The 27,252-nt window shown below is 43.3% G+C and overlaps 1 protein-coding gene across 3 annotated transcripts in view; it reads right to left on the bottom strand.

Moving 5' to 3' along the window:
- Nucleotides 1-27,027, bottom strand: part of PLB1 (phospholipase B1) — a 130,393-nt gene extending 103,366 nt beyond the window's left edge. The window contains exons 1-3 of one of the 3 annotated variants that reach the window (XM_043469045.1): nucleotides 26,898-27,027; nucleotides 17,178-17,325; nucleotides 16,051-16,236 (exon numbers count right to left, since the gene is read on the bottom strand). In XM_043469045.1, the coding sequence (XP_043324980.1) occupies nucleotides 16,051-16,105 (55 nt within the window). In that variant the 5' untranslated portion in view covers nucleotides 16,106-16,236; nucleotides 17,178-17,325; nucleotides 26,898-27,027. Of the gene's footprint in view, nucleotides 1-16,050; nucleotides 16,237-17,177; nucleotides 17,326-23,312; nucleotides 23,427-26,897 lie in introns of those variants that run through there. The other 2 variants (XM_043469046.1, XM_043469044.1) reach the window with 2 other exon arrangements.
- Nucleotides 27,028-27,252: the final 225 nt, after the last annotated feature.

Consider the following 27,252-nt stretch of genomic DNA (forward strand, 5'->3'; position numbering starts at 1 on the left):
GTTTTATGGAGAAATGAAGGAGAATGTAGGGCATGAGGCACTGTTCTAAAAAGGAAGAGGTGAAGGACAATATACAAAGTGTATGTTGAGATACATTAAATTTGCTGAAAAGTGTTTCATTATCAATCCAGAGACATAACCATACAAAATCTACGGGATACAGCAAAAACACTTCTTAGAGAGAGGTTCCTAGCTATATAGGCCTTCCTCAAAAACAAGAAAAATCTCGAACAACCTAACCTATCACTTAAAAGAGTTAGAAAAAGAATAACAGACAAAACCTAAACTCTAGGCAAAAAGAAGGATATAATAAAGACCAGAGAGGAAATAAATAAAATAGAGATTAAAAAAATAGAAAAAAAATCAATAAAACCAAGAGCTGTTTCTTTAAAAGGATAAACAAGATTGACAAACATCTGGCCAGGCTCACCAAGAAGAAAAGAGAACCCAGATAAACAAAATAAGAAATGAAAAAGGGGACATAACAACCAATACTGCAGAGATACCAAAAACACAAGGAAACGTTACAATCATATGCCATCAAATTTGACAACCTAGAAGAAATGGACAAGTTTCTAGAAACTTACTGCCCACCAAAATTGAATCAATAGATAATTTGAAAAAAAAAAATAAAAGAAATAGGTAAGTTGAAAGATCACTAGAGGTGAAATAAAATCTATAAAGAAAAAAACTGCCTGCAAACAAAAGTCCAGGACCAGATGGCTTCACAGGTAAATTCTACCAAACATACAATGAAGAACTTATACCAATATTTCTCAAACTCTTCCAAAAAATTGAAGAGGAGGGAGTATTCTCAAAGACATTCTATGAAGGCACCATTACCCTGGTACCAAAACCAGACAAAGACACCACCAAAAAAGAAATCTACAGGCCAGTATCTCTGATGAATATAGATGCAAAAATTCTAAACAAAATATTAGCAAATTGAATTCAACAGCACATAAAAAAGATCATACACCACAACCAAATGGGATTTGTCCCAAGTTCACTAGGATGGTTTAATATATGCAAATCAATCAATGTGATATACCACATAAAAGACAAAAACATCATGATCATCTCAATAGATGCAGAAGAAGCATTGACAAAATTCAATATCCATTCATGATAAAAACCCTTACCACAAGTGGGTATAAAGGAAATATATCTCAACATAATAAAAGCTATTTACAACAAACCCACAGTCAATATAATACTCAACAATGAAAAGCTGAAAGCCTTCCTGCTAAAATCTGGAACAAGACAAGGATGCCCACTCCCACCTCTTCTATTCAACATAGTGCTTGAAGTCCTAGTCACAAAGATCAGACAAGAAAAAGAAATAAAAGGTATTCAAATTGGAAGGGAAGAGGTAAAATTGTCATTAACTGCAGGTGAAATGATTTTATTTATAGAAAACCCTAAAGACTCCACACAAAAACTACAAGACTGATAAATTCTCAAGGCAGTAGGATACAAGATTAACATATGAAAATCAGCTGCAATTCTTTACACTAACAATGAAATATCAAAGAGACCCGATACAAAAAAAAAAAAAAAGCCTTTTAATATTGCACTAAAAAATACTTAGGGGTAAACTTGACCAAGGAGGTGAAGAAGGAAATGGCAACCCACTCCAGTATTTTTGCCTGGAGAGTTCCATGGATGGAGGAGCCTGGCAGGCTACAGTCCATGGGGTCACAAAGAGTCGGACAAACATTGACCAAGGAGGTGAAAGACTTATATTGTGAGAACTGTAAAGCATTAACAAAGGAAACTGAAAATTATTCAAGTAAATGGAAAGCTGTCCCATGCCCTTGGATTGGAAGAATTAATATTGTTAAAATGATGATACTACCCAAAACAACCTACAGACTCAAAGTGATCCCTATCAAATTACCCATGACATTTTTCACAAATAATTCTAAAATTGACATGGAATTGTAAAAGATCCAGAATTGCCACAGTAATCCTGAAGTAAAAGAATAAAGCAGGGGGCATAACCCTCCTTCAGACAATACCATAAAGCTACAATAATCAAAATAACATGGTATCAGCACAAAAACAGACATATAAATCAATGGAACAGAATAGAGAGCCCCAAAATATACCCAGACACATATAGTCAATTAATCCTTGACAAAGGAGGCAAGAATATATGATGGAAAAATGTCTCTTTGGCAACTGGTGTGGGATAAGTCGGACTGCTATATGTAAACTGATGAAGTCAGAAAATATCCTTCTCACCATACACAAAAATAAAATGGCTTAAAGGAGGGAGGTGGGAGGGGGGATAGGGATGGGGAACACATGTAAATCCATGGCTGATTCATGTCAATGTATGGCAAAAACCACTACAATAAAGAAAAAAAAAAGGCTTAAAGATGTAAAGACATGACATAAAGATGTCATAAGACATGACACCACAAAACTCCCAGAAGAGAGCATAGGAAAAACATTCTCTGACATGAATCATATTAATGTTTTCTTAGGTCAGTCTCCCAAGGCAGTACAGATAAAACTGAACAAAATGGGACCTGAATCAAATTTACAAGTTTTTGCACAGCAAGTTCAGTTCAGTCGCTCAGTCGTGTCTGACTCTTTGCAACCCCATGGGCTGCAGTACGCCAGGCTTCCCTGTCCATCACCAACTCCCAGAGCTTACTCAGACTCATGTCCATAGAGTCGGTGATGCCATCCAACCATCTCATCCTCTGTCATCCCCTTCTCCTCCCACCTTCAATCTTTCCCAGCATCAGGGTCTTTTCCAGTGAGTCAGTTCTTCGAATCAGGTGGCCAAAGTAATGGAATTTCAGCTTAAGCATCAGTCCTTCCAATGAATATTCAGGACTGATTTCCTTTAGGATGGACTGGTTGGATCTCTTTGCTGTCCAAGCTGCACAGCAAAGGAAACTATAAAACAAAAAACCAAAAAGGCAACCTACAGAATGGGACAAAATATTTGCAAAAGGTGTGACCAGCAAGGGCTTAATTTCCAAAATATATGAACAACTTGTACAACTCATGTAAAATTTAAGTGAAAAGAAACTTAAGAATTGGCTGCAAATTTGTGTTCTTTCCCCACCCTACACACAGAACGATAAACGGAGTCTTAGAAACTCAAGGTCTTTGGCCACCACTATCTTTTTCAAAATCATTAACCATGCAAACCCAGGGTGATTCCTAGAATGCCAGGTTAAAAAAAAAAAAGAAAAGAAAAAACTGAGCAAAGACATCTCTGTCTGTCCGCTGTGAGGGAAGCAGTTTAAGTCGAGGCAAGAAACTGAAAAATGAACCAACAATCCTCAGAAAAATAAAGCAGAATGCTAAATTTTATCAGACATGTCCAGTTTTCAATGAAAACTAGCCAATGAAAAACTAGTCCAGGAACCAATGAAAACTGGCTCTGAGTGGACCCAGATGTTGAGTTTTGCCGGCAAGGTTTGCAAAGTAGCTATTATATATATGTTCAAAGAATTAAAGAAAAATTTCTTCTTTAAAGAAAAAAAAAAGTTTAGAGACTCAACAAATAGAAGCTAAAAAAAAAAAGTCCAAAAGTGAAAAGTAAAATAATTGAAGAATTTACTAGATGGTTTCAGTAACAGACTTGAGATGGCAGAAAAAAAGAATCTGTAAACTTAAAGATAGATCAATAGAATAGAAAGTACCTTTCTGAAAAATACAGAGGAAAAGAGATTGAGGAAAAATGAATAGAGCATCAGAAGTGTGTGGATATTGTCAAGCATACAAATAACCAGGTAATGAGTCCCAGAGAGACAGAGAGAGGGAGGCAGAGAAAGATTAAGCGATAATGGCTGAAATGTTTTCATGTTTGATGAAGAACATTGAGCCACAGATCAAAGAAGCAGGGAAAAAACAAAAGCAAACAAAAAAACCACTTTAGGTAAGAAAAACACAATTTTCCCTGGACACATCAACTGTAATAACTGAGTGTCTAGATGTAGATTAAAGCCAAGGTAAACAAAACTCAACAGAAGAAAAACAACTTTTCACGTATAGGAGACCAACATTATGGTTACCGGCTGACTTATGGGAAATGGTGGAGGCCAGAAGGCAGTGGAATGATGAATTTAAAACGCTAAAAGGAAGATGATTCCATGTGGAAGCATGGTAATATAAAAAGAAATGAAGTACACAAAGAGTATATGAGGTAAATCCAAAATAAAATTGTCTGTATAGAACAGAAGTCAGCAAATTATGACCCATAGATCAAATCTGCCCACAGCTTATTTTTATATGGCTCACTAGACAAGAATGTTATTTACATTTTAAAGGGGTGTAGAACAAATAAGAACTTGTGGTAGAGACCATACATGATCCACAAAACCAAATGTTTACCATTTGACCCTTTACAGAAAAAAAAGTTTACCAAACTTGATATAAAAAAATAAAAAAGGGGACTTCTCTGGTGGTCCAGTGGCTAAGACTGTGCTCTCAATGCAGGGGGCCCAGGTTTGATCCCTGGTCAGGGAACTGGATCTCACATGCTTCAACTAAGACCTGGTACAGTCAAATAAATAAACAATTTTTTTTTAAAAAAGAATACAGTGTAGAGTTTGAAATATATGTAACATGAGCAGGTTTGAATGGAGCAAATGGAGCTGTATTTGTGTGAGGTTTTCCCTTTATCTGGGAAATGATTAAATATTAGCCGTTTAGTCGCGTCGAACTCTTTGCAGCCCCCGAGGACTTTTGTAGCCCACCAGGCTCCTCTGTCCATGGAATTCTCCAGGCAAGAATATTGGAGGGGTTAGCCATTCCCTTCTCCCACATTGCAGGCAGATTTTTCACCGTATGAACCACCAGGGAAGCCCATTCACTTATTTATATTAGACTTTCATAGGACAAGGATGCATGCTATAATCTAATGCCAAAATAACAAAACTGTATAGTCAGCAAGCTAACACTGAGCAGGATAGCGTGGGGCAACTGAAACAACAGAAATATTTAATCTGAAGAAGACAAGAAAGAAGGAAAGAAGATCAAAGAACAGGTAGGACACATTGAAGAATACTCAGATATCATTTTAAATCACACTTGGTAAGACCAGAAATGGGAAGCTTAGGGGGGATATATGAGAACTTCCTTCAGTATCTGAAAGGACTGGAAAACCAAGGGGGATGGTGTTGTTCCACATGACGCCTAAACCAGGACAGGACCAGTGGAGACAGATTGTCCCTTGGTAGAATAGCTTGGGCTACCTCAATAAGAATGGGCCACTCAGGGCACCTGGTCCAGGCAGAGGCTGAGGACCAAGGTGGGCATGTGGCACACACATCAGACAGGTGTTAGGAGCTTGGACACCCTTGGTCTGGTCAGTCTCTCCAGACCTCCATTTTCTCACTTTTAAGGTAAGGTTGATAATAGTTGCCTCATGGAGTTGCTGTCGGGATTAAACACAGGTAAACATGAAGTGCAGCATCTGACACATGGTAAAGATTCAGTAACTGGCAGCTATGATTATTCAAATTTCAATATCAGAGAGATGACCAAGCATAGACCATTGTGCAGATCCTTCCAGTCTCAATGCTTTGGGATTTCCTCATATAACTAGAGAAATCACGTTTCAGTTCAGTTCAGTTGCTCAGTCATGTCCAACTCTTTGCGACCCCATGAACCACAGCACACCAGGCCTCCCTGCCCATCACCAACTAACGGAGTCCACCCAAACCCATGTCCGTTGAGTCGGTGATGCCATCCAACAATCTCATCCTCTGTCGTCCCCTTCTCCTCCTGCCCTCAATCTTTCCCAGCATCAGGGGCTTTTCAAATGAGTCAGCTCTTCACATCAGGTGGCCAAAGTATTGGAGTTTCAGCTTCAACATCAGTCCTTCCAATGAACACCCAGGACTGATCTCCTTTAGGATGGACTGGTCGGATCTCCTTGCAGTCCAAGGGACTCCCAAGAGTCTTCTCCAACACCACAGTTCAAAGGTGTCAATTCTTCTGTGCTCAGCTTTCTTTACAGTCCAACTCTCACATCCATACATGACTACTGCAAAAACCATAGCCTTGACTAGACAGGCCTTTGTTGACAAAGTAACGTCTCTGCTTTTTAATATGCTGTCTAGGTTGGTCATAACTTTCCTTCCAAGGAGTAAGCGTCTTTTAATTTCATGGCTGCAATCACCATCTGCAGTTTACCTTAGTGATTTAACTCATCCCGGAAAAATGCTCTAAGGCATCACGAAGAGGCTATTCCTGGAATCGAAGTGTCTAGACTTGAAGACCCAGATGGAAACTCGGGACCCCTCGGACCTATCCCCACTGACTCCTGGGCCTTCACGAACCCAGTTCTCTGTTTCCCACCAGGAAAATGGGATGAAAAATTCTTGCCTTTCTCACACCACCCTTAGGCCTTTAGGGAGAAATTGTCAAAGCATTTGTGAATTGCTTGAACACTAATCATGGAATCCCAAGGCAATTTTCCCATTTGGAAAGCTGCTTTATTCTCAAGCTCATGGATCTATGAAGGGCTTGGAGTTCCCTGAAAAACTACCTGCTTGTGTGAAGAAGGGAGCATTGCCTGAGGACCACTGCTTCTCCCTGAGACGCAGGAGTGTAAAGAGGAAATGGCTGCCTAAGCCAGGAGGAAAGCAGGCCTTCCCAGAGCCCAGCAAACACCCTGCGGGGCATCTTTCTAGGAGCCAAGCCCACTGACTCACTAGTCTGTCGCCTCTTTCAGCTCATGACCTTTTATGTCTGAAGCCAGCAGACTCATCCTGCCCAAAATACCACTTCCATTAGGCCACTCCCCTGCTGAAGAACACTGAATAGTTCTCACTTCCCAATACAGCAAATCCAAACCTTAGGCTTATTACATGACCTTGAGCCAGTCACTTAACCTCTCTAAGGCTTAGTTTTTTGGGTTTTTAAATTTTAATTGAACTATAGTTGATTTACAGTGTTATGTTAGCTTCTGGTGTACAGCTAAGTGATTCAGTTATATAAATAGATATATACATATACACTTTTTCCTATTCTTTCACATCATGGTTTATTACATGATTTTAATATAGTTTGCTAAGCTTCCCTGGCAGCTCAGACGGTAAAGAATCTGCCTACAATTCAGGAGACCTGGGTTTGATCCCCAGGTTGGGAATATCCCCTGGAGGAGGAAATGGCAGTATTCTTGCTTGGAGAATTCCATGGACAGAGGAGCCCATGGCTACAGTCCATGGGGTTGCAAAGAGTCAGACACTACTGAGTGACTAACATTTTTACTTCATGGTATACCATAGGACCTTGTTATTTATCTATTTTACATATAGGGTTTAGTTTTTTAAAATGTAAAATAACAGGTTTGGATTAAATCATTTTAGAAGTCTCTAAGTCTTAAGACACTCTGATACTCTATTGTTCTCATCTAAGGATTTCAAATTTGAAATTTCATTTGAAAAGACCCTGATGCTGGGAAAGATTGAAGGTGGGAGAAGAAGGGTACAACAGAGGATGAGGTGGTTGGATGACATCACCAACTTGATGGACATGAGTTTGAATAAACTCTGGGAGTTGGTGATGGGCAGGGAGTCCTGGCGTGCTGCAGTCCATGGGGTCGCAGAGAGTCAGACAAGACTGAGTGACTGAACTGAATTGAAAGATTTCAAAATCGCACTTTACCTAACTCGTCACCTCCCCTGACACCAATCCTGTACTGCAGTCGGCGGGCCAGCTCCCTGCTCCTCAAGCCCATCACGTTGAGCCCTGACCCTGCCTTTGGGTATGCTGTTTCCCCCACTTGGATGCCCTCTCTGTTCCTCTGCCTTTACGTTAATCCCACTCAGCCCCAGCACTTAATTGAGTTTCAACTCCCACATTAAACTTCTCCAGCCCACATTCATCTCTCAGTTCTCTGAATCCTGTTGCTTTTATTACATCTACTTGCACCTATTTTGGAGCTTAATTCTTCTCCAGTGATTTTATGCAGATCAGTTCTCTCCCCAGAGGCTTCCTTACATTTGGTTTTTTATTTCCCAACCAGGTTCAGCCCTACTTGGGTTCTTGAAGGGTGCTTAGACAGTTAACTGACAGTAGCAAAAATGCAACTAGATGAAAATGATGAGTGACAATAAAGTCTTCAATATCTACAAGGTGCAGATGACATTCCAGAAAAGTAGGACTCCTGAGCCCCCAGAGAAAATCCCATACCTGTGCCTACTACTCAGGGCAGGAATTCAGAGGCAAGAGAGTTGAAGTGGGGGTGGGGAATAGGGATTCAGGCATCTGATGTAGAAGAGACAGTTTGACACCAGAGCTCCAGGGATGGCTCCGCACCAACTAGACGGGTGACCTGAGAAAGTCCCCCTGCCCCCCACCCCACCCCATCAATAACGGGAAGGATCTGGGCCAACCAGAAGTCCTCCAAGGTTGCTTTCTGTTCATTGGAAAGAGCCTATTTCTAGAAGACTGTGCTGGTAACCTGCAGGAAGGACTGCAGGCCCTTGTAAAACAAACATTGACTAACTTTATTTGTTCTAATACTAAAAGAGGCATTCCTTTCCTCTCACAATGACTTCTCCCAGTTCCCATCTTTGGCTTTGCAGTGACAGGCCTGGCGTGGGTGTGCTACCAAGCCAAGAGCCTTCATTTACTAGTATGACAGTCTCCTGGAGAACTTCTGACCCCTGCCAGGAAAGTGAAATTCTAGAGAAAATTGTATTTTATTAGGCATAGGGCTTCCTTGCCAACTTGCGTTAGCAAATTGCAGTTTTGAGATAAGGATGTTTCAGTTTTCTAAATCAAAACTTTTCTAAATTGAAACTTTCAGAACAGGAATCTGTTTTCATATGGGTTTTGTTGAGTCCATTTTAAAGCTTGAACAAAAGCTCTGGTTTGCTTCTTCCCTCCGTTGGGCTCTATTGTGACACAGCAAGATGGTGAAAGGCCTTTTCTGTGGACTCAGACTCAGAACTGAATTCTGGCTTCGGTCCTTATTAGCTGGATGAACTTGGGCAAGTTATTTAACTTCTGAGTCTCAGTTTTCTCATCTATAAAACGAAGAGAATAGTACACCCCTCTTAAAGGGAAGTTGTTATATATGTACGGTGCTTAGCATGGGGCTTGGCTGTTCTACTTAACCTCACACCATGAATTTATTTTGAAGGGTATAATGGTAGTGCCCCAGGTGCCTGACAGATAATGTTCATAGTCTCTGAAGACAGGCATCATCATCCCAGGCCTCAACAAATCTTAGTTTTTCAAGGAGTTAAAGCATCACACACTCAAAAGTAACCAAACAACATATCCAGGAACAAGTATTAGCAGAAAAAACAAAGCAGAAAATAGATCAAAAACTTTGTAGACTGAAATTATAGACAAAAATTATAGAACTGCTGTTTTTAAAAATAAAAGACAAATTTGAGGATATTTATAGGAATACAAAATTATTTTTAAAAGTGACATTGCAAATTTGATAGAGAACTAAATGTAAACTAAATTTGAAAAATGGAACCAATTTTCAAAAATCTGAAAGGAAAAAGATGTTTCCATAGCTGCTGAAAAGACCTTCAACAGCTTTAACATTCATTTCTGATAAATATAAACACACTCAAGAAAACAGAAATTTGTGGATACTTCCTTAATGTGAACACACAAAACATAATTTATGTATATGTATGTGTAATTCCCAAAGCCCATATGTATGTGTAATTCCCAAAGCCCAACTGAACAAGGAAAATTTGTTTTCTACTAAAGTCAGGAACAAAGTGAGAATTCCCACTATCTCCCTTGTTATTTAGCACTGTATTGGAGCAGCAGACAATGCAATCAGAAAAGTAAAGTCAGAAAAAGGAAAGCTATTTGTTGATAGTGTGAGAGTAACCTTGAAAACTCTAGAGAATCAGTGTTAAAACTATTTCAAACAATAAAATGATTTAGCAAGATATAAAGTATAAAATTAACATAAAAATTAAAAACCTTCATATACACCAGTATATGGCCTGGCTCAGTTAGCAAATATAATGGAAGACATTTATAATAACATAAGATAAAACACTTCTGAATAAGCCTATTTTCCTCTATTTACAAATTTAAGTCAATTTCAATAAAACAGCAATACCTTTCTTTTTTCTAAAGCTAGGTGAATTGATTCTAAGACTCATATAGAAAAATAAACATGCAAAAATAGCTATGAAAATCCTAGAAAACAAGAGCAAGGAAGTAGGTAAAGTAGACTGCAAAACAATCACAAATTCTTCCTATCCTTGAATGTATGTCACTTGGCAACATCACGTTGCTGTTCCTTCCAGTAAGAGAAGAGGTTAAGTTCTCTACCCCTTAAACCCGGGGTTGGCTGTATGAATTGCTTTGGTCAATGGGACATTATCAAACATGATGCAAGCATGATACTTGAAAAGTGTTGATACTTTTGGAACTTACCCTTTCATTGCTTTTTGGCACCTGAAAATATATGATTTTTTTTTAAAGACATCTTCCTTTGCAATCAGAGAATTTAACTGAAATATTACTTCTCATCTGTGACATTTCAAGAATTCTAAGGCCTGACAATATACTCTATTGTCAAGCTATGGAGAAGTGGGCATTTTCATATTTTTATATATATATATAGCCAGTGGGAATGTAAAATGGTATAGTCCCTATGACCGGGGGAAATTTTGGTAATATCTAACCATTTGTGTACTTATCCTTTGACCCAGAAATCCCAGTTTTAGGAATTTACCCTAAATTTAAGCTATACCTCCAAAAACAAAAAAAGACAGATGTACATGATTGTTCATGACAGCATTACCTAAAATAGCAGAATATTGGAAACAACCCAACGCCCATGTTGGGAGACTGAATACACGTGGTACATAATGGAATATCCTACAGCTGGGAAAAAAGTTAAAAAGATGTCTGAACAGATATAATGTAATTTCAGGATATGCTGTTAAATGAAAAAAACAAACAAACAAACAAACAACCCAGGATGAAAAAGAAATTTATAATAGTTTATCTTTGTGCAAGAAGAAAAATAATGTATGTTTGCAAAGCATATACATAGAAGGATAGAAACATAGAAAGGGTATGACAATAATTAAATCTGCTACCTATAGGGACAGGTAGAAATGGGATGGAAAGACTAGGGATAGGAATGGAAATTTTGAGTATATCTTTTCACATAGCTTTGACTCTTGAACCATGTTAATGTTTTATATATTCAAAAAATAAAGTGAGGGGCTTCCCTGGTGGTCCAGTGGTTAAGATTTTGCCTTCCAGTGCAGGGGGTATGTGTTCAATCCCTGATCGGGAGGCTAAGATCCCATATGCCTCATGGCCAAAAAAAAGCAAAACAAAACATAAAACAGAATAAATATTGTAACAAATTCAAGATTTTAAAAATAGTCCTCATCAAAAAAAAAAAAAAAACCAACTTGGAAAAAAAAAGTAAAATCAACAAGAACAGGAGAAACCCTGTAATTGAATACAAACAGAAACAAAATTATATGTCAAATAGATAACCACACAGAGAGAAGAAAAGAGTTAATACAAGTGATTTTGATCAAAATATTTTGATTACATACCCTGAGTGGAACAGGACAGTCTAAGGACAAAAAAAAACAAAGATTTTGAACTTCATTTGTTTGTGGTGTAGTATTGTGGTAATTTTAATATTGTATGTACTGTAGGATTTAACAAATGAATAAATGTATTGAGTTTTTGTAAAGCTGGTTTGCACTGCAGGATAAGGAAAATACAAATCTGGAACAGGACAAGGAGATAAAACCCTAACCTAACTAAAAGTGGAGATATCTGTATAAACACATCTTTTTAAAAAGAAAACTATGTTTCTTGGCTCTGCCGCTGAGAAAACTTAGACATAATGATGCTCCAGCAGCAATGAATACCACTAGCACCTGGCTCTAAATAAAACCCCCTATCAATTAGCATCTTAAAGGCATTGCTAACTGCAAGGCTGAAATAGGGGAAATAGATTAGTCTGAATAACTTGTTCCATCAAGTTAAAAGTGCTTAAAAATTGATAAGGAAACAGAAGTCAGCTTGGAGAGGCTCTCACAGGCCAAAAACTTGAGCATCAAAATGAATAAGCACAAGGCTGGATTATAACATACTGATTAAAAAAAGAATCCATAAGTCCATTTTATCTTTTACGAAAGATAAATCTAAAAAGAATGGGGTATTTTTAGAAGAGAATTTTGTTAAAGAGGAATGCCAACTAACAATAGAAGAGGAAACAGACATTTTAAAGTCACCATCTTACACTCATCATGATAATAATTCAGGCAAAAATTATCAATGGATGCTAAAACCATTAGTTATAAGAACAGTCACTTGGTATCTCCCTACAAATTATAAATCACATGGGGAGGTACCTTTACAAGGGAGAAATCTGGCAGATACCACCTTAACCAAATTGTCAAATTTAACATCAATGAAAATATTTGTTAATATCACATGTATCCCTAAATATTACACATCAAGGACAAAACGCAGTCTATGCTGTATTTCTACCTGAAGAGTTTAGTCTGACTGTAGCAGTAAAGAAACAATTTGGAAAAATTCAAACTGCAGTGCACAAAAAAAGCAAGCCTCAATTTTTCAATAACACAAAAATATAAAATAGAAAAGAAAGCAGGAAAAAAGGCTAAAGAACTATTCTAGATTAAAAGGGATTAAAGAGGCAGGAAAATAAATGCAGTGTGTGGTCTTTGGTAAATCCAAAAAGCAATGACTGAAAAAATGAACAAAATAATACAAAGGCAATTAACTTATTCACCATATTAGAGTAAATCATACAATCATCTCAATAAGTGCAAAAAACGCATAAGATAAAATTCAACACCCACACATGATTTTTTTTAAAACCTCTTAGCGAATTAGGAATAAAATAGAACTTTCTTAGTCTCGTAAAGAATACCTACAGAAAAGCCCAACCATCACTGCTATGAAAAAATTGTAGTTGGAGGCACCAGCCAGCACAGTAAGGCTAAAGAAAGAAAAGGTACACAGGTTGAAAAAAGAGCAACCGAACTGTCCTCATTAGCAGGATTGCATGTACAGAAAATTCAAAAGAATATACCAGATAACTTACTAAAATTTTTAAGTTTGTACATGTAAAGTCGCTCAGTTGTGTCTGATTCTTTGCGACTCCATGGATTATAGCCCGCCAGGCTTCTCGTCCATGGAATTTTCCAGGCAAGGATACTGGAGTGGGTTGCCATTTCCTTCTCCAGGGGATCTTCCCAACCCAGGGATCAAACCCACAATGCAGGCAGACTCTTTACTGTCTGAACTACCAGGGAAGCCCAAGAGTTTAATTGGGTACAAAATGAAAATTTATTTCTATATGTTGATAACATTTTCAAAATGATAATTCAACATTCCATTTATCGTATACCAAAAAAAAAATCACATAACTAAGAAAAAAATTGAATAAGACATATGCAAGACCTCAAAGAAAACTATGAAGCATTGAGTGACATTAAAGAAGACTCAATATTGTAAAGATATTTATTTTCCCCTAAACTTGATTTATAGAATTAAAAGCAATTTCTATCAAAAGTCTGACAGGTTTTTTTGGGGGTAGAAATTGACAAATAGTAAAATTTATATGAAAGTTCAAAGCCCAGTCGCTTCTAAAGAAGAAGAAAAAATAGACTTGTTTTTCCCAATAATAAAGCTTACTATAAACCTATAGAATTAAGATAATGTGCTCCTGGCACAAAAATAGACAAAGCAGCCAATAAAGCAAAACAGATTTCAAACAGATGCAGGCACTTGTGAATCCTTTATATGTGAACAGAGGTGAGGATGCAGCCAACTGTTCAATGGTGCTGAGACAATCAGATATTGTGTGAAAGGAAAAAAACCCACTAGGGCTTTCCTGGTAGCTGAGCTGGTAAAGAATCCACCTGCAATGTAGGAGACTCCGGTTCAATTCCTGGGCCAGGAAGATCCCCTGGAGAAGGGAATGGCTACCCACTCCAGTATTCTGGCCTGGAGAATTCCATGAACTGTAGAGACCACAGGGTTAAAAAGAGTCAGAGTCGGACACGTCTGTGCCATTTAAAAAAAGGCGGGGCGGGGAGGGGGGAGATGGTTCTCCTCTTACATTAGTCACAAAAATCAATCCCAGATGTCTTTGAAATGATCCATGGAAAAAAGCAAATTTATAAAATTTTTAGAAGGAAATATAGGATAATATCTTCTTAACCCAGAGACCAGAGAGAAGTTCTTAAAGACAACACAAAAAGCACAAACCAGAAAAGATTAAAAAACTTTAGAAATGGACAGGTAATATACAAACAGACAATGGCCAGACCATAGATGACAATACAACTTTGACCCACACATCTGCAGTAGACAGTCAAGGAAGCCCCCCCACCACTCCCGTAGCAATCAGCCTAGAACAGTCAGGACCTGGTCCCTGTCTATGTTACCCCTACTTTTGTCCCTGCCTCCAACACAGGATGAACCAGAGAAGCTGAGTATGTTTCCTAGGGCCTGCCTTCCAGTTAGCCACCTGCAGCTATTTTCCCTCTGGCAACTGCCACCAATCAGAGCACCCCTGAAACCTTCTCCTTTTTGGTCATCAAGCTTTCCCACTCCTCTGCCTGCCTTGAAGGCATCTCTGCCCAACGCAAATGATAGCAGCTGCCTCCTGGCCATAGCAACTTTGGAGTAACACACTGATGTGCTCAGACTCTTTGTGACCCCATGGACTTTATCCTGCCAGGCTTCTCTGTCCAGGGGATTTTACAGGTAGGAATACTGGAGTGGGCTGCCATTTCCTTCGCCAGGGGATCTTCCCAACCCAGGGATGGAACCCGCATCTCTCGGCGTCTCCTGCATTGGCAGGCGAATTTTTTACCACTGTGCCACCTGGGAAGAACCTCAGAATAAATGCCTCCAATTGTTCTCATTTGGGTGGTCTCCCTCTGGGGTTTCCTGGTGAATTTACTTCCCCCTAAATTTAGAATTTTGCTCTCTTAAAGTCTCTACAAAGAGACTGGAAAAACAAGTGCCCAGAGCAAAAGGTATTTTTGGTTATACCAAATGAACAGCAAGTGCACAGTGCATATTAAAAACTAAAACAAAATAAAGTAGGAAAAAGGACAAACCTTTGGGGAAAAGATGGGAAACACACAAGAATAGGCACTTCACAAAAGAGGAATTCAAATGGTCAGTAAAGATTCCTAGGCCTCAGGAGTAGTCAGGAAAATGCAGTCTTCCCATACAGGGAGCTAAGCAGGCACCATCTTCCACCACCATACCTACCTCCCACCCCAGAGACTCTGAGAAAGCGGTGACATGTCCTAGGTAATTAGTAGAAGCAGGGCTTGGACGCCAGCGGGCCCTGGCCTCTATCCCCACCTCCTCTCTCCGTCAGGGGGCTCCAGGGCTTTCCCACTCTGGGCCCAGGCCTCTTATTTGGAGAGAGTAAAAAAGTCATCTTTAAGGCCTACTTCAGATTTAAGAGATTTTGCCTTTCTGGACAAAGGGAGAAAGGAAGAGCCAGGGGCGGGGAGAAGAGGGGCAGAGGCCCAGTCTTCTAACTATTAGTTCTGAGGAGTCCAGAGCCCTGGCTGGGTGACCTCTTGTTTCAATCAGGGCCAGTATCCCTAAAAAGCGTGGGGCCATCCCTTAGGATTTATCATCCTCAAATCTGCCTCCCTCTCCCCTTTCAGCAAAACAAAAACAAAAACAAAAACCAAGCAAAGCCCATGCGATCATATAAATGGGCTTACCATTAGTGGTAGCAGAGGTATCAATATCTCCATGTTAAGAATCAAGGTCCAGAGAGGTAGAACCTGCCCAAGACCACACAGCACAGAGAAGGAGCAGCAGGGGCCCTACCCCCACTCCCCCACTGCTTGCTTCTCCACCACAGGGCTGCAGCCCGCCTGCACCTTCTCGCCTGTTTCAAGACCCGCCTCTTCCCCACAGCTGGAGGCACTCAAACCTCTGCCTTGCAACCTGCCTGCTCCTCTCCCAAGCTCCGAGCAGAAGCAACATGGGACACCTGCAGGGCCGAGACATTGGTTGCCCAATGAGAAAAAGTGGACTTACCTTGCCCCAGAAGCAGTAGCAGCCCCAGGAGGAACGCGCAGGGCAGCAGCCCCATGCCGGAACCTTCCAGATGTCTGCAGACTAATGGGCTCTCACTCTTCCTGCGGCTTTTATGCTCCTCTGTTGTCTGATAGAGCGCCGGTCATAAATTTTATTGTCTTCACCTTTGAGAGGGGCCGTGGCCAGCTATAAATGATAAATATTAACATTTAGGCAGAAGACTTCTCAAGGTAGATGGGTAAAAGATGGGTGGCACATTCTAGGCAAAGGCACCAGAAGACCAGGACCACACAGCCCCCTTCAAGTGGCCTTCCAGGATGGTGAGGGTCCAGAAATTGCTAGTGTCCAGGCACTGGAAATGGAAGGTGTTGGGCTAGAATCCTGGGTCAGAGCTTGGGGTCATCCCTTAGGTTAGTCCCAGTTTTTCTGCTGTAAATTATGGAAAGCCATGAGAGGATTGAAAGTACCTTGTAACATTTGTAAACCAAACGGCCACCTCCAAACATGAGGTCTTTGAGTGTGCAATGTGTTCCCACAGAGTCTCAGGAGTGCCGACGGGCTCCCTGGTTTGGTCGGTGCAGAGAGGCTTTCTCAGAACCCCCACCCCCAGAGCCATGGGTGGTCGGGAGTGTGGGGCTGAGGTGCATGCCATACACTTACTGGCTGCATGTTGAATTGACAGATGTAAATCAAGAGATGAGCCATGGAGCTCATTGGATAGAACCAGAAGCTTCCTTTGGGCAAATGAAGCCAGAATACTGCCCTGGGTCTAGGTTGAGCAGATGGAGCTGGAATTTAAAGCGTGGGTGACAAAATAGCCTTGAGTGTGAAGCTGAAATTTTTTCCACAAGTATCAAGGAATGATGGCCCATGGTTAATAAAACAGATGTATTTAAATCATCCTTGCATTACGGCCACCCTAACAGCACCAAAGCCGAGAGCCTGGCTCCTGAGATCTAACCAGGAGACTGGAGCTGGTTTCTATCATCCAGCTCAAGTCTTGATCTGCTGACATTTTTCTCAATTGCATAAAATCATAGTTGAGTTGTCTTAAGTATAAAGTGAAGACCAAGTGGGTGGCCCCTTTGTTTCTGACTTCCAGATATTAAGATGTCTTCCTTTCTCACCTACTCAGAATAATGTGGCTTGTGGGTGACCACAGGTTTAGCCATACCAAAGGCTCAGCCTCAGGGCGACACGAAGGTCTCAGGTCACACCAGGGGTGCGGAGGCACTGATTCAACTTGACCAGCTGGCGGTCCACTGGTCCTGGAGCCTGGCAGAGGGTGGCACACAGGCAGAGAAGGAAGAAGTAGTAAACCCAAAATGAGTCTGCAGGGGTCATTTGAGCATAGATACTTCTGAGCATCTGACCCTTGTTCTCTGTTTTATTCTTAACTTGTTTTTAGTTTTTGGCCTCATTGCCCAGCATGGGGCATCTAAGTTCTCAGACCAGGGATCAAACCCATGCTCTCTGCAGTGGAAGCATGGAGTCTTAACCACTGGACTGCCTGGGGAAGTCCGTGACACTTGTTATCTTCACCAATCTGCCCATAAGCTTAATGAGAGACCCAAAGCTCCCATTCTAAGATGATGTTTGGAGTCCAGGAGTCAGCTCCAGGCCACTAGCAGCTTTGAGGAACACCCCTGAACCTGCTTGGACTGCATGAGTGTTCATAGGTCCCCACTCATGCTTAGGTCAGTTGCAGGTGGGATGGCAAGCACAATGAGAAATGGACAGAAATAGCCCAGAGTCCATGTATCCCCTTCCATCTCTTACTGCTTCTCTACATGACCATTATGGCCCAACTGGAGTGACATATGTACCAATCTCTCACCCCTTTCCCATTTAGAAAAATGGAGAAGTGATTTAAAAATCATCTTGAACCCTTGTGAAGCATTTTTGTATACTGAATTACCTCTTAGATAAAAAAAATCTTTGAGTCCTCAGTGCATCAGGAATTCTCACCACCTGTGTGGCAGTGGGGGAATAGCATTTCTTGGGCACACTTGTCCCCCTCTGTGGGGTGCTCTTCACACGTCTTAGTCTAATTAGCACCATTGACCTTTGTGATCTGTTAGCAGTTGTGAAAACAAGAGAAAAAGGACTTGCCAAACTCCCAAAGTTTATAAACTTGTTCTCTGATTTTTGCTACTAAAATATCGTATGAGGACATGTAGACATCTAGAGATTGGAAGGTGCTCCATATCAGATTTTAGCAACATTCAGCAGATGTTCCTTTAGGGAAAGGCACAGCCCTAGGAATTCAAATCTTTCAGGGATGGCAGTCCATGCCTTGGTCAGAAGGCATTTTGGTGACTGAAAAAGCTATGTGCTTGCTGTTAGTTCTTGGGGCTGAAAAAGCCAAGGGCTTCCCTTGTGGCTCAGTTGGTAAAGAATCCACCTGTAAGGTGGGAGACCTGGGTTTGATCCCTAGGGTGGGAAGATCCCTTGGAGAAGAGAAAGGATACCCACTCCAGTATTCTGGCCTGGAGAATTCCATGGACTGTATAGTCCATGGGGCCTGAAAAGAGTCCGGCAAGACTGAGCAACTTTCACTTTCACTTTCACTTTGCTGTTGTCCAAGAATCCACAAGGGGGCGCTAGACCAAGCCTCGGCCACAGGGCCTGTGTGGATTAAAGGGGCACTGGCCTTAGAAGAGTATTTTCAAACTGAAAGGTTACAATCTATTATAATCCCACGAATTTTATTTGGTGGATGATAATCCCATTAAAAAAAAAACTGAAAAGGATATAATGTAATGGAGTGCATTGTATGTAGTAAGGATAAGTAATGTTCTAAGAAACTTTAATTTCAACTAAACCTGGTGATACAATATTACAATATGTATTTCTAAACATGGATCGCAGTGAAAAAGAAAGAAAAAAAAACCCACTACCTCAGAGAGTAGTTGATCAGATCCACAAAGAAATCCCTAGACTTCACTAAAAAGAAAGCTGATTTGTTTTTCCCTCTGGGGAAGGATACAGCTACCCCAGATTCCCATGCACCAGGAGCTAGAAGCCATAATGGAAAGTGAGTAAGTTGTTCAGTCATGTGCAACTCTGGGACTCCATGGACTGTAGCCCATCAGGCTCCTCTGACTGTGGGATTCTCCAGGCAAGAATCCTGTACTGGGTTGCCATTTTCTTCTCCAGAGGATCTTCCCGACCCTGGGATCGAACCCATGTCTGTTACCTCTCCTATATTGGCAGGTGGGTTTTCACCAATAGCACCACCTGGGAAGCCCACCATACTTGTGATTAGATCTGGGCCTTGGGAAGAAATTACAAACCAAGCTTTTAGATGGCTGTGAGCAAGGAGTAAATAAAATTATTCTCTTCTTTCAACAAAGGAAAATCTAGTCTTTGGCTCCTAGGTGCACTCTGGCAATGAGGTAGAAGTGTGTGCCTGTTATTTAGGACAAGTAGCCATTGGGGCCTGTTCTAAAGAAGGTCCACAGCTGGAAGAGGAAGGGTACACACCAGAACTGTGGGAGGGGTGGAACCAGGAGTGTCAGTTTCAGAATAATCTGCACAGATGACAGTCAGGTCCTGAGAAGTGTCTGCCCCATGTTTTGGCTTTTCTGAAGCACCTACTGGCCTTCACCATGACAGCCTTGTGTCACTCAGTCCTGCATGGAAATAGTCCCATGATCCTGGTGGGTTTCCTGAGGGAGACGTTGGGGCTTTCTCTTCCTGCCATCTTAGCATTCCTGGAACCCCTCCCTGTAGAACACCTAGCTCAATGTCTTGCACGTACAAGGCCCTCATCAAATCTTCATTCATTGGTTGGATATTCTCCAAGGGCAAAGAGACAACTGGTCTAACCAAACCTATGTTCTCCTAGCCCTTCCTGGTCACAGAAGTAAAAGGAGGCTTAGATTAGGCATCTCCAGACCTGAATGTTACCCACACATGTGTTCCTGTGGATAAAAAACACAAGCCTATATGAACACACACACCAGTAATACACTGTCCAGTTTGAGTGACTGACAGATTTAGCTTGCCTGGGGCAGAGGATTTTCTTACAATCAATGTACTAAAGATAAGATTTCAGTTAAGAAGTGAATCAGTAAGAGACAAAGTGAAGAAGGGACCAGCAATGGAGGTCTAGGAAAAAAAATATGATTTTCAAGTATCACAGCCTTATTAATAAAAAGAAAAAGAACAAGATGATAAATCCCAGTAGAATGCACACTTCACTTCATGAGACCTGACCTCTTTGTCCTTTGCTATGTCCCCAGCCGCTGGCACATTGCATGTTGTAGCAGGCATTCATTCAATGTTGGACAAATACATGAATGAATGAAATAATAAAAAGGAAAGAAACCAAGACTGCTATTAAAAGATCAGCTCAATAGTGCAGAACAGAAAAGATGAAGGGAATACACGTTCTGTTTTAGAATAGAACACTGAGGAGAAAGAGGCATGATATTCCAATACCATGTCGCAGGATGGGAAAAATAATGGAGAAGCAATATTGAGGCACTCAGCCCATGGTCTTCCCACAGGTCATACCATTATTCTCCCACCTTGTGGTTCTCAAGCCTGGCTGCACAATGGAATCACCTGGAGAGCTTTTTAAGAAAAATACCTGTGGGGGACTTCCCTGGTTGTCCAGTGGTTAAGATCCCATTCTTCCAATGCAGGGAGAGTGGGTTCCATCCCCAGACAGGGAACTAAGATCCCACATGCTGAGCAGCCAAAAAGAGAAAGAAAAAAAAAATACCCTGGCCTTGGTTTTACCCTTGGACATTCTAAATTAAACAGGAACTTGGGCATCAAGTTCAATGATGGATTCTAGTGGAGCCAGGCCTGCCCAGTGCCTAGCACTGAGGGATAAGCAGGCTTCATCTCTGCTGTTCTGGATGAACCAAAGGTCCAGGGGATGCAGCTTGATACCAGAACAGGCTATGGATGCTGACAAAGTCAGACTGACCTGGCAGCCTCTCCAGAGAGGAGACCCACGTGAACATATTGGATAAAAACTCTGGGATTTCCCTCTGAGGTCAGGGAGTAAATGGGACAGGGCCAGATCCTAGTGTCTGGAGACGCCCAGTCCTTGAGTTCCAGGCTGTGTGGGCTACAGTTCACCTGCAGGCCTTTTCTCTTCCTGGTTTCCTGTCTTGGTTTCCTGATCTGTGAAATTGATGGCATGAATTCCATTCTTACATGCAATATAAAAAACAGGAGCATGGCAACTAGGGAAGCGGTGAGATGAGCTGCCTCCTTCAAGCATACAGGGTACCCACTCCCACACAGCCCTTTGCAGAGAAGGGCGTCGTCTGACTAGCATTTACAGATGGGGAGTGTGAGACACCCCCAGCATGAACCCTGACATCCTCAAGTCACACACCTTGTTGTCCCTCTCTCCCCTCTCTTATCCACCATCTCCAGACACCGAGCCCCCCAGGACCCCCAGTTCTTCCCAACCTCTATGCCTCCCAGCACATGGAAGATGGAAGTACGCACACAACACTGAGTGAGCAGATGGGGCAATCTGCAGCCTGAAATGATCAGCCAGGACTGCTCCCAAACCTCTTCCCCTCCTCCCCCCTCCCCACCTTTGCCACACCAAGCAGGGCTGGGTATGGGGGATCGTCAATGCCTTTGTACATCTGTACACCTTATGCACCTACACCCAGGTGAAGACTTGAACAGCATTTGCTAAACACCTGCTAGGTGCCAGGCATCTTCTAATCCAACTCATAAATGAATGTTATCTCATTTAATACCAGCTGTATCCATGCAGGTTAAAAGCCACGACTAAAGTCACCCAACCAGTAAGTTGTAAACAGGAGGTTCTGATCCAGGTGAAGACTTGAGCAGCATTTGCTAAACACCTACTAGGTGCCAGGCATCTTCTAATCCAACTCATAAATGAATGTTATCTTGTTTAATACCAGCTATATCCATGCAGGTTAAAAGCCATGACTAAAGTCACCCAACCAGTAAGTTGTAAACAGGAGGTTCTAACCCAAGGCTTCTACCTCCATGTCTGTTAGTTTCTCCTTGGCATGACTGAGAGATGAACCCACTGAAGCCCAGGAAGGTTCTTGATGGTGCGTTGGTGGAGGGCAGCCTCTGGCCCATGCACCCAGTTTGGTGGGAGAGTCTGGCCATGTGACCATTCCCTCCTGGGCACTGAGTCTGAGCAGACCACCCAGCCTGACTGCCTCACAGGCCAGGCCTGGGGCACCCACTAACCTGTAGGGGAGATGCTGTCCTTCTCGGCTCCATCTCAGGAGGACCAGCGGACCAAAGAAGGATACCCTGCTCCATCTCTGCTAGTGACATACTTTCCCCTCCCAGGGAGGATCCCACCCAGAGGCAGAAAAGCAGCAGGGATTAGGTCAGAACTGGTCAGAGGGCACCTAAACCTCAGCAGCCATCTCGTCAGTCCCCTCCACCCCCACCGTACAGTGGAGAAGAGTGACACAAAGAAAGCAGCAGGGCCGGTCTGTGACTGGGAGCGAGGTCTTGTAGTCCCTGTTTCAAGTCCAGGGCTCTTTCCCACTCATCTTGCAGGGCTGAGTCACCCCAGAACACTTGCAGCAATGGAAATTTTAGGCCAGTTTTACTGATAAGAAATGAAAACCCAAAGAGGATTAGGAACTTGCCCAGTTGCTCAGCTACTCAGGGTAGAGCCCAGGGCACTTGCCCTCTCTTCCACAGTCCAGGAATGGCCAAGTTCAAGTCAGAGAGACTCGGCACAGACCTTGTACTAGCAGATACCAACTAAAACCCTGGGCCCACACCTCTGGGCTTTCTGGGAAGGGGTTTCCTGTGGAGACAGGCTGGCCAGCATAGCCAGTAGGCACTAGAACACAGGAGAAGCTCTTCTTGGGAGCTTCTAGAGCCAAGGTCCCTGGGGCAGGAGTCGGGGAATGCCCTGGGGGAGAGAAGTGGTGGTGAGAGTATTCTGCCCACTGCGGGGTGGGGCTAGGGGGACACATAGAATTGTGCTGTGTGGCTAAGCTTTCTCTTATTTGATCCTTCTTGCATCCTCGGAGAGTTATGATCTGTCCTTCAAATCCAAAGGGTATATAACCAAAGTCTCCTGGTTTTTCCTGGGAATCTCACGTGCTTAAGGCCACGCTAGGAGGCTCCTGGCTCCCGCAGCCCCAGTCATCATGGCCTGACCCCACTTGCCTCCCTGGCCTGTGTTTAGAGCAGACCTCCAGCCGGGAGGGTGTCTCCCAGACCACGGAGCCAAAGGAGGAAGAGAGCCTGTCTACCACCGAATCAGGGCAGCTTACCAGCTGTCAACGTCTTTGATCCACGCTGCTGATCCAGGAGGGGGCCTCTGGGCCTTTGGCTGTGGGACCGGGGATGGCTGCCGTCTGGCATCACCAGCTTGCTGTGGGGCTGGGCCGCCAGCCACCCCCACACACACCGTGTGCAGTGTTAATAGCTTCGGTAATGATGATGATACACGAGTGTGTCCGCTTGGCTGGCTCCCTGTTTACCTTTGATGAGCATCACCCGGGGTGAGGGCTGTGCAAGTGACCCAGGCGGGGTGGGGTCCCTTCTGTCCCAGGGCGCTGATGCAGGGGGCCTGCTGGGCAGATCCGTGCTGAGTTCCCCCTACCAGGACAGACAGGCCTGGATCAGGCTTAGCTCTGAGGACCTTTGTCACCACAAACTCTGTTTTCCAGGGAGTACCTGTGTGCCTCTCTTCAGGGCACTGTTGATAGAGACAGGCCAGCCTGTTCTTATTTCTCTGATTCTAGAAGGACCTTGTTTATAACTGGAGGGTTTTATAATTGGTTCTAACCCAAAGAGAAAGCCTGAGAAAAAGGAATTTTCAAATTACTGATTTTCTTCATTCTAAGCCTTGTACATTTTCATACTGTAACATATCTGAAAACAGACTCTGATAAACCACAGAAAGGTTTAGAAACCTGCCCAAGATCACACAGAATACAGGTGATGAGGCCCGATTTTTAATACTGATTCTTCTGCCCCAAAGGCCTGTCCTCAAAACCCTAGACACAGCACTGCCTTACTTTTGTTCATTCCAGTTTGTTCCTTCCCTGACTGCTACCCCTCTTCTCAGAAAATGACCCCCATGCTTCTAGTTTCCTGGTTTCTTCTCTCCAGCTGTTCTTTTTCAGCTTCCTTTGCTGGCTTCTCAGGATGCTGGCCTGGGCCCTCCTCTGTCTCTTTCCCTGTCTCCTAAGGTGATCTCATGTACACCCCCCACCCCAACTCATGGCTTCATTTAAAATCTATGCATTGGTAACTCTTACGTTTCAATTCCCAGCCAGTCCTCTCTTTCAACCTTCAAATCCCATGAACTCATGGATTCGTTGACTCAGTATCTCCACTGTGATGTTTCATAGGACCTCAAACTCAAGAAACTTAGAACTGAATGTATGATTTTCCCACATTCATTTGCATTCCTACAGCAAATGGCAACAGTGGTTGTGGACAGACCCAAGAATTATTCTTAAAAACTTCATCTCCTCAGTCCCAACGTATCATTTATTGCTGAGTTCCATTAATTCTGGACCCTAAATCACCTCATGAGTCTCCAGTGTGTGCTAATGATTTAAGGAGAAAACAAGAACTGCCCACCTTGTGATCAAGAGGCTTATCCTTCCTCCCATCACATATTGCCAGGAAACAAAGCAATTCTTCCCCAAATTCAAGGCCAAGTCCCTTAGTCGGCATGCCTTTTCCCCTGTGGCCATCTCCTCCCTGGAGCTTGTACTCCAAGCCCTCTCCGCATCCCCTGTCCCCAGCCCAGGTGCTCACACCTTACCCAGCACAGGATGGCACGCATCTGCCCACAGCTCGGTGAGCAGAACCCCGGCACATCATCCCTGAGAGAGACCTAAGAGCCAACACATGGATCCTGAGCTACTTCTGTCTGCCCTGGGAGGCCCCTGACCTCATGGAGCTTAGATTCTAGGCAGCTACAGAGGGAAACATGAATTTGTTTTACAAATGCATGTAAGAGGAGGTTATGGAAACGTGTGCCCAGGGGATCTTTCCTGGGCTCATTTCAAGACTCTGTGATTAGCAGGATCCTGGGAAAAGCCAGGGTGACTGCAATGCGGAGAGAAGGGAGACGGAGGCAGGGGAGGTAGGAAGGGCTATTCAAGCCTCATAGGCCTCAGTCACACCTGGGCCTTTAGCCCAAGAGAGACCAGGAGCCAATGAAGGATCGAAATGGGAAAGTGACAGAATCTACCTGATGTTTTTAAAAGTGGACTGATGGCTGAGTGGACTAGGGACCATAGGGAGACCAGTCAGGAGGCTGTCAGCATTTGGGCAGGAGGTGGAGGAGGTCTGAAGCAGACTGACAGTGGTGGGGATGTAGAGATGCTCAGGAAGTCAAACCTACGGATTATGCACAAGAGGGGAGGAAAACTGTCTCCATTTCTGGCCTGGGCAACTGAGCCAGACAGTGGTTCACACGCTGAGTAGGGACCACGGGGCAGGGAGGAAGGGTTTGGAAGAATGCTGAGGGAAGACTTCAGAAGTCTTCAGAAGTGTCACTCTGGACACTCAGGAGATGCGAGAGGGGCAGCAGATGAATGGATCGAAAACTCTGCAGAGAATTTTGAACCAGAGTCATGTGGGAGTCAGGTGGCTGTTCCAGATGTGGGATGAGTCTGCCTAGGGAGAGAGGATGGAGGGAGAAAAGAGAAAACTCCAAGGACTGCATCCTAGTCCTAATCATTAGACTGCAAATTATTTAAAGATTAGCCAGAGAAAAACTGGCCAAAGAAGTAGAAGGTTTGTGTCAGAGAGAAGCATGGGGATGCTGCTGAGAAGCCAAGGATCTGAGACCTGGGAAACTGGGTTTTAGCAGAGGGCATTGTTGCTGGTTTTCATGGTTTGCCTTGGAGCCTCAGCTCAGCTCTGTGCCCCTGGGGGCAACTATGCCCCCACCTGAGACTTCCATTTACCAGTCAGTGGAGGAAGAAGTTTGGATCATCAACAAGGTCCCTCCCAGCTGAGCATCATTCCAGAGAAACATCACGATGGAGGCATGCCTTGGCTCCTGCCTGGCCCTGCTCCCCACCTGCATCTTACTGCATCCTCTGGGTATGTTTTAGGGTTACATTCCTAAAGGTGCAAGACCTACATGTGGGTAGAAGGGAATTCCCATTCATCTGACATTCCGTGAGTGCTGGGCCTTCCATGAGCCAAGTGTAGGTATTATGTGGGAGACAGAAAAGATATAAGATGTGATCCCTACCCTCAATGATCTTATCATCTCTTTGGGGAGATACAATGAACATACACAAAAATAAAGCCTAGAGACTGTGTAAGTTTGAGGAAAGAGTCTGTAGGTGGACATGGAACCTCTGAGCAGAAAATAAGGGCTGGGTCCATGCGGGAAAGCTGCTTGGAGTGGGCAAACCTTGACCCAGGTCTGGAAGAAGGGATGTGTACTCATTGGAAGAACTTGGGCAAAGGCATGGAGGTGAGCCATGAGCAGACTGATAAAAGGTTGGCTGACAGGTCTGGCAGGGCGGGGATCCCCAGAGATGGGGACATGTGGGCATGGCTGCTTCTGTCTGGGTCCAGGGCACAGACCTTGCCCCAGGGCAGAGCCAGCACCATGGGTCAAATGCCTCATGGGACCTGTGAACGCAGGTATCACCCCACAGGGACCTGCTCCTCCAAGAGTGACTTCAGCCCTGATCAAGATACATGAACTCACAGACTCATGGCATGTCACAGCCAGGTCTGGGACTGTAGGAGAATATTCTAGAACTGACTGTGGCTCTCACCAGACCCCGGCCCTTTCTCATGCCCCCAACCCAGCCAACAGTGGGTTCCTTTCTCACCTTGACCAATCACAAGCCCCTTCTCCTTCTGCTCACCTGCCTTGTGCCAGGCCTCTTGCTCTCCTCCCCAGGGTGGTGGGTGCTGCTAGGCTCCTCCCTGGGGTCTCCCCACTGCACCTTCAGCCCAAGACAGCAGTGTTCTGGGCACTCTTCTCCGAGAAGTTCCACTGCCCACACAAGGAAGGCGACTCCTTCCATTGTCCCCTCCCCTCCAGCCCACATGCCCAGCTGCCCTCCTTCCTCCTCAACCAAGGTTCTTAACAACCCTTCCTTGTTAAGGGTCTTCCCTGCTCAGCCAGGCCTATTCCTGCTCCAAGTCACTGTGTTGGAGGAACAGGAGGAACAGGGAGGTGGCAAAAAGTCCTCAGCCTTCTCTGTCATCACTTCTCTC

The sequence above is a fragment of the Cervus canadensis genome, chromosome 5, assembly GCF_019320065.1.
Source record: "Cervus canadensis isolate Bull #8, Minnesota chromosome 5, ASM1932006v1, whole genome shotgun sequence".
Lineage (NCBI taxonomy): Eukaryota > Metazoa > Chordata > Mammalia > Artiodactyla > Cervidae > Cervus > Cervus canadensis.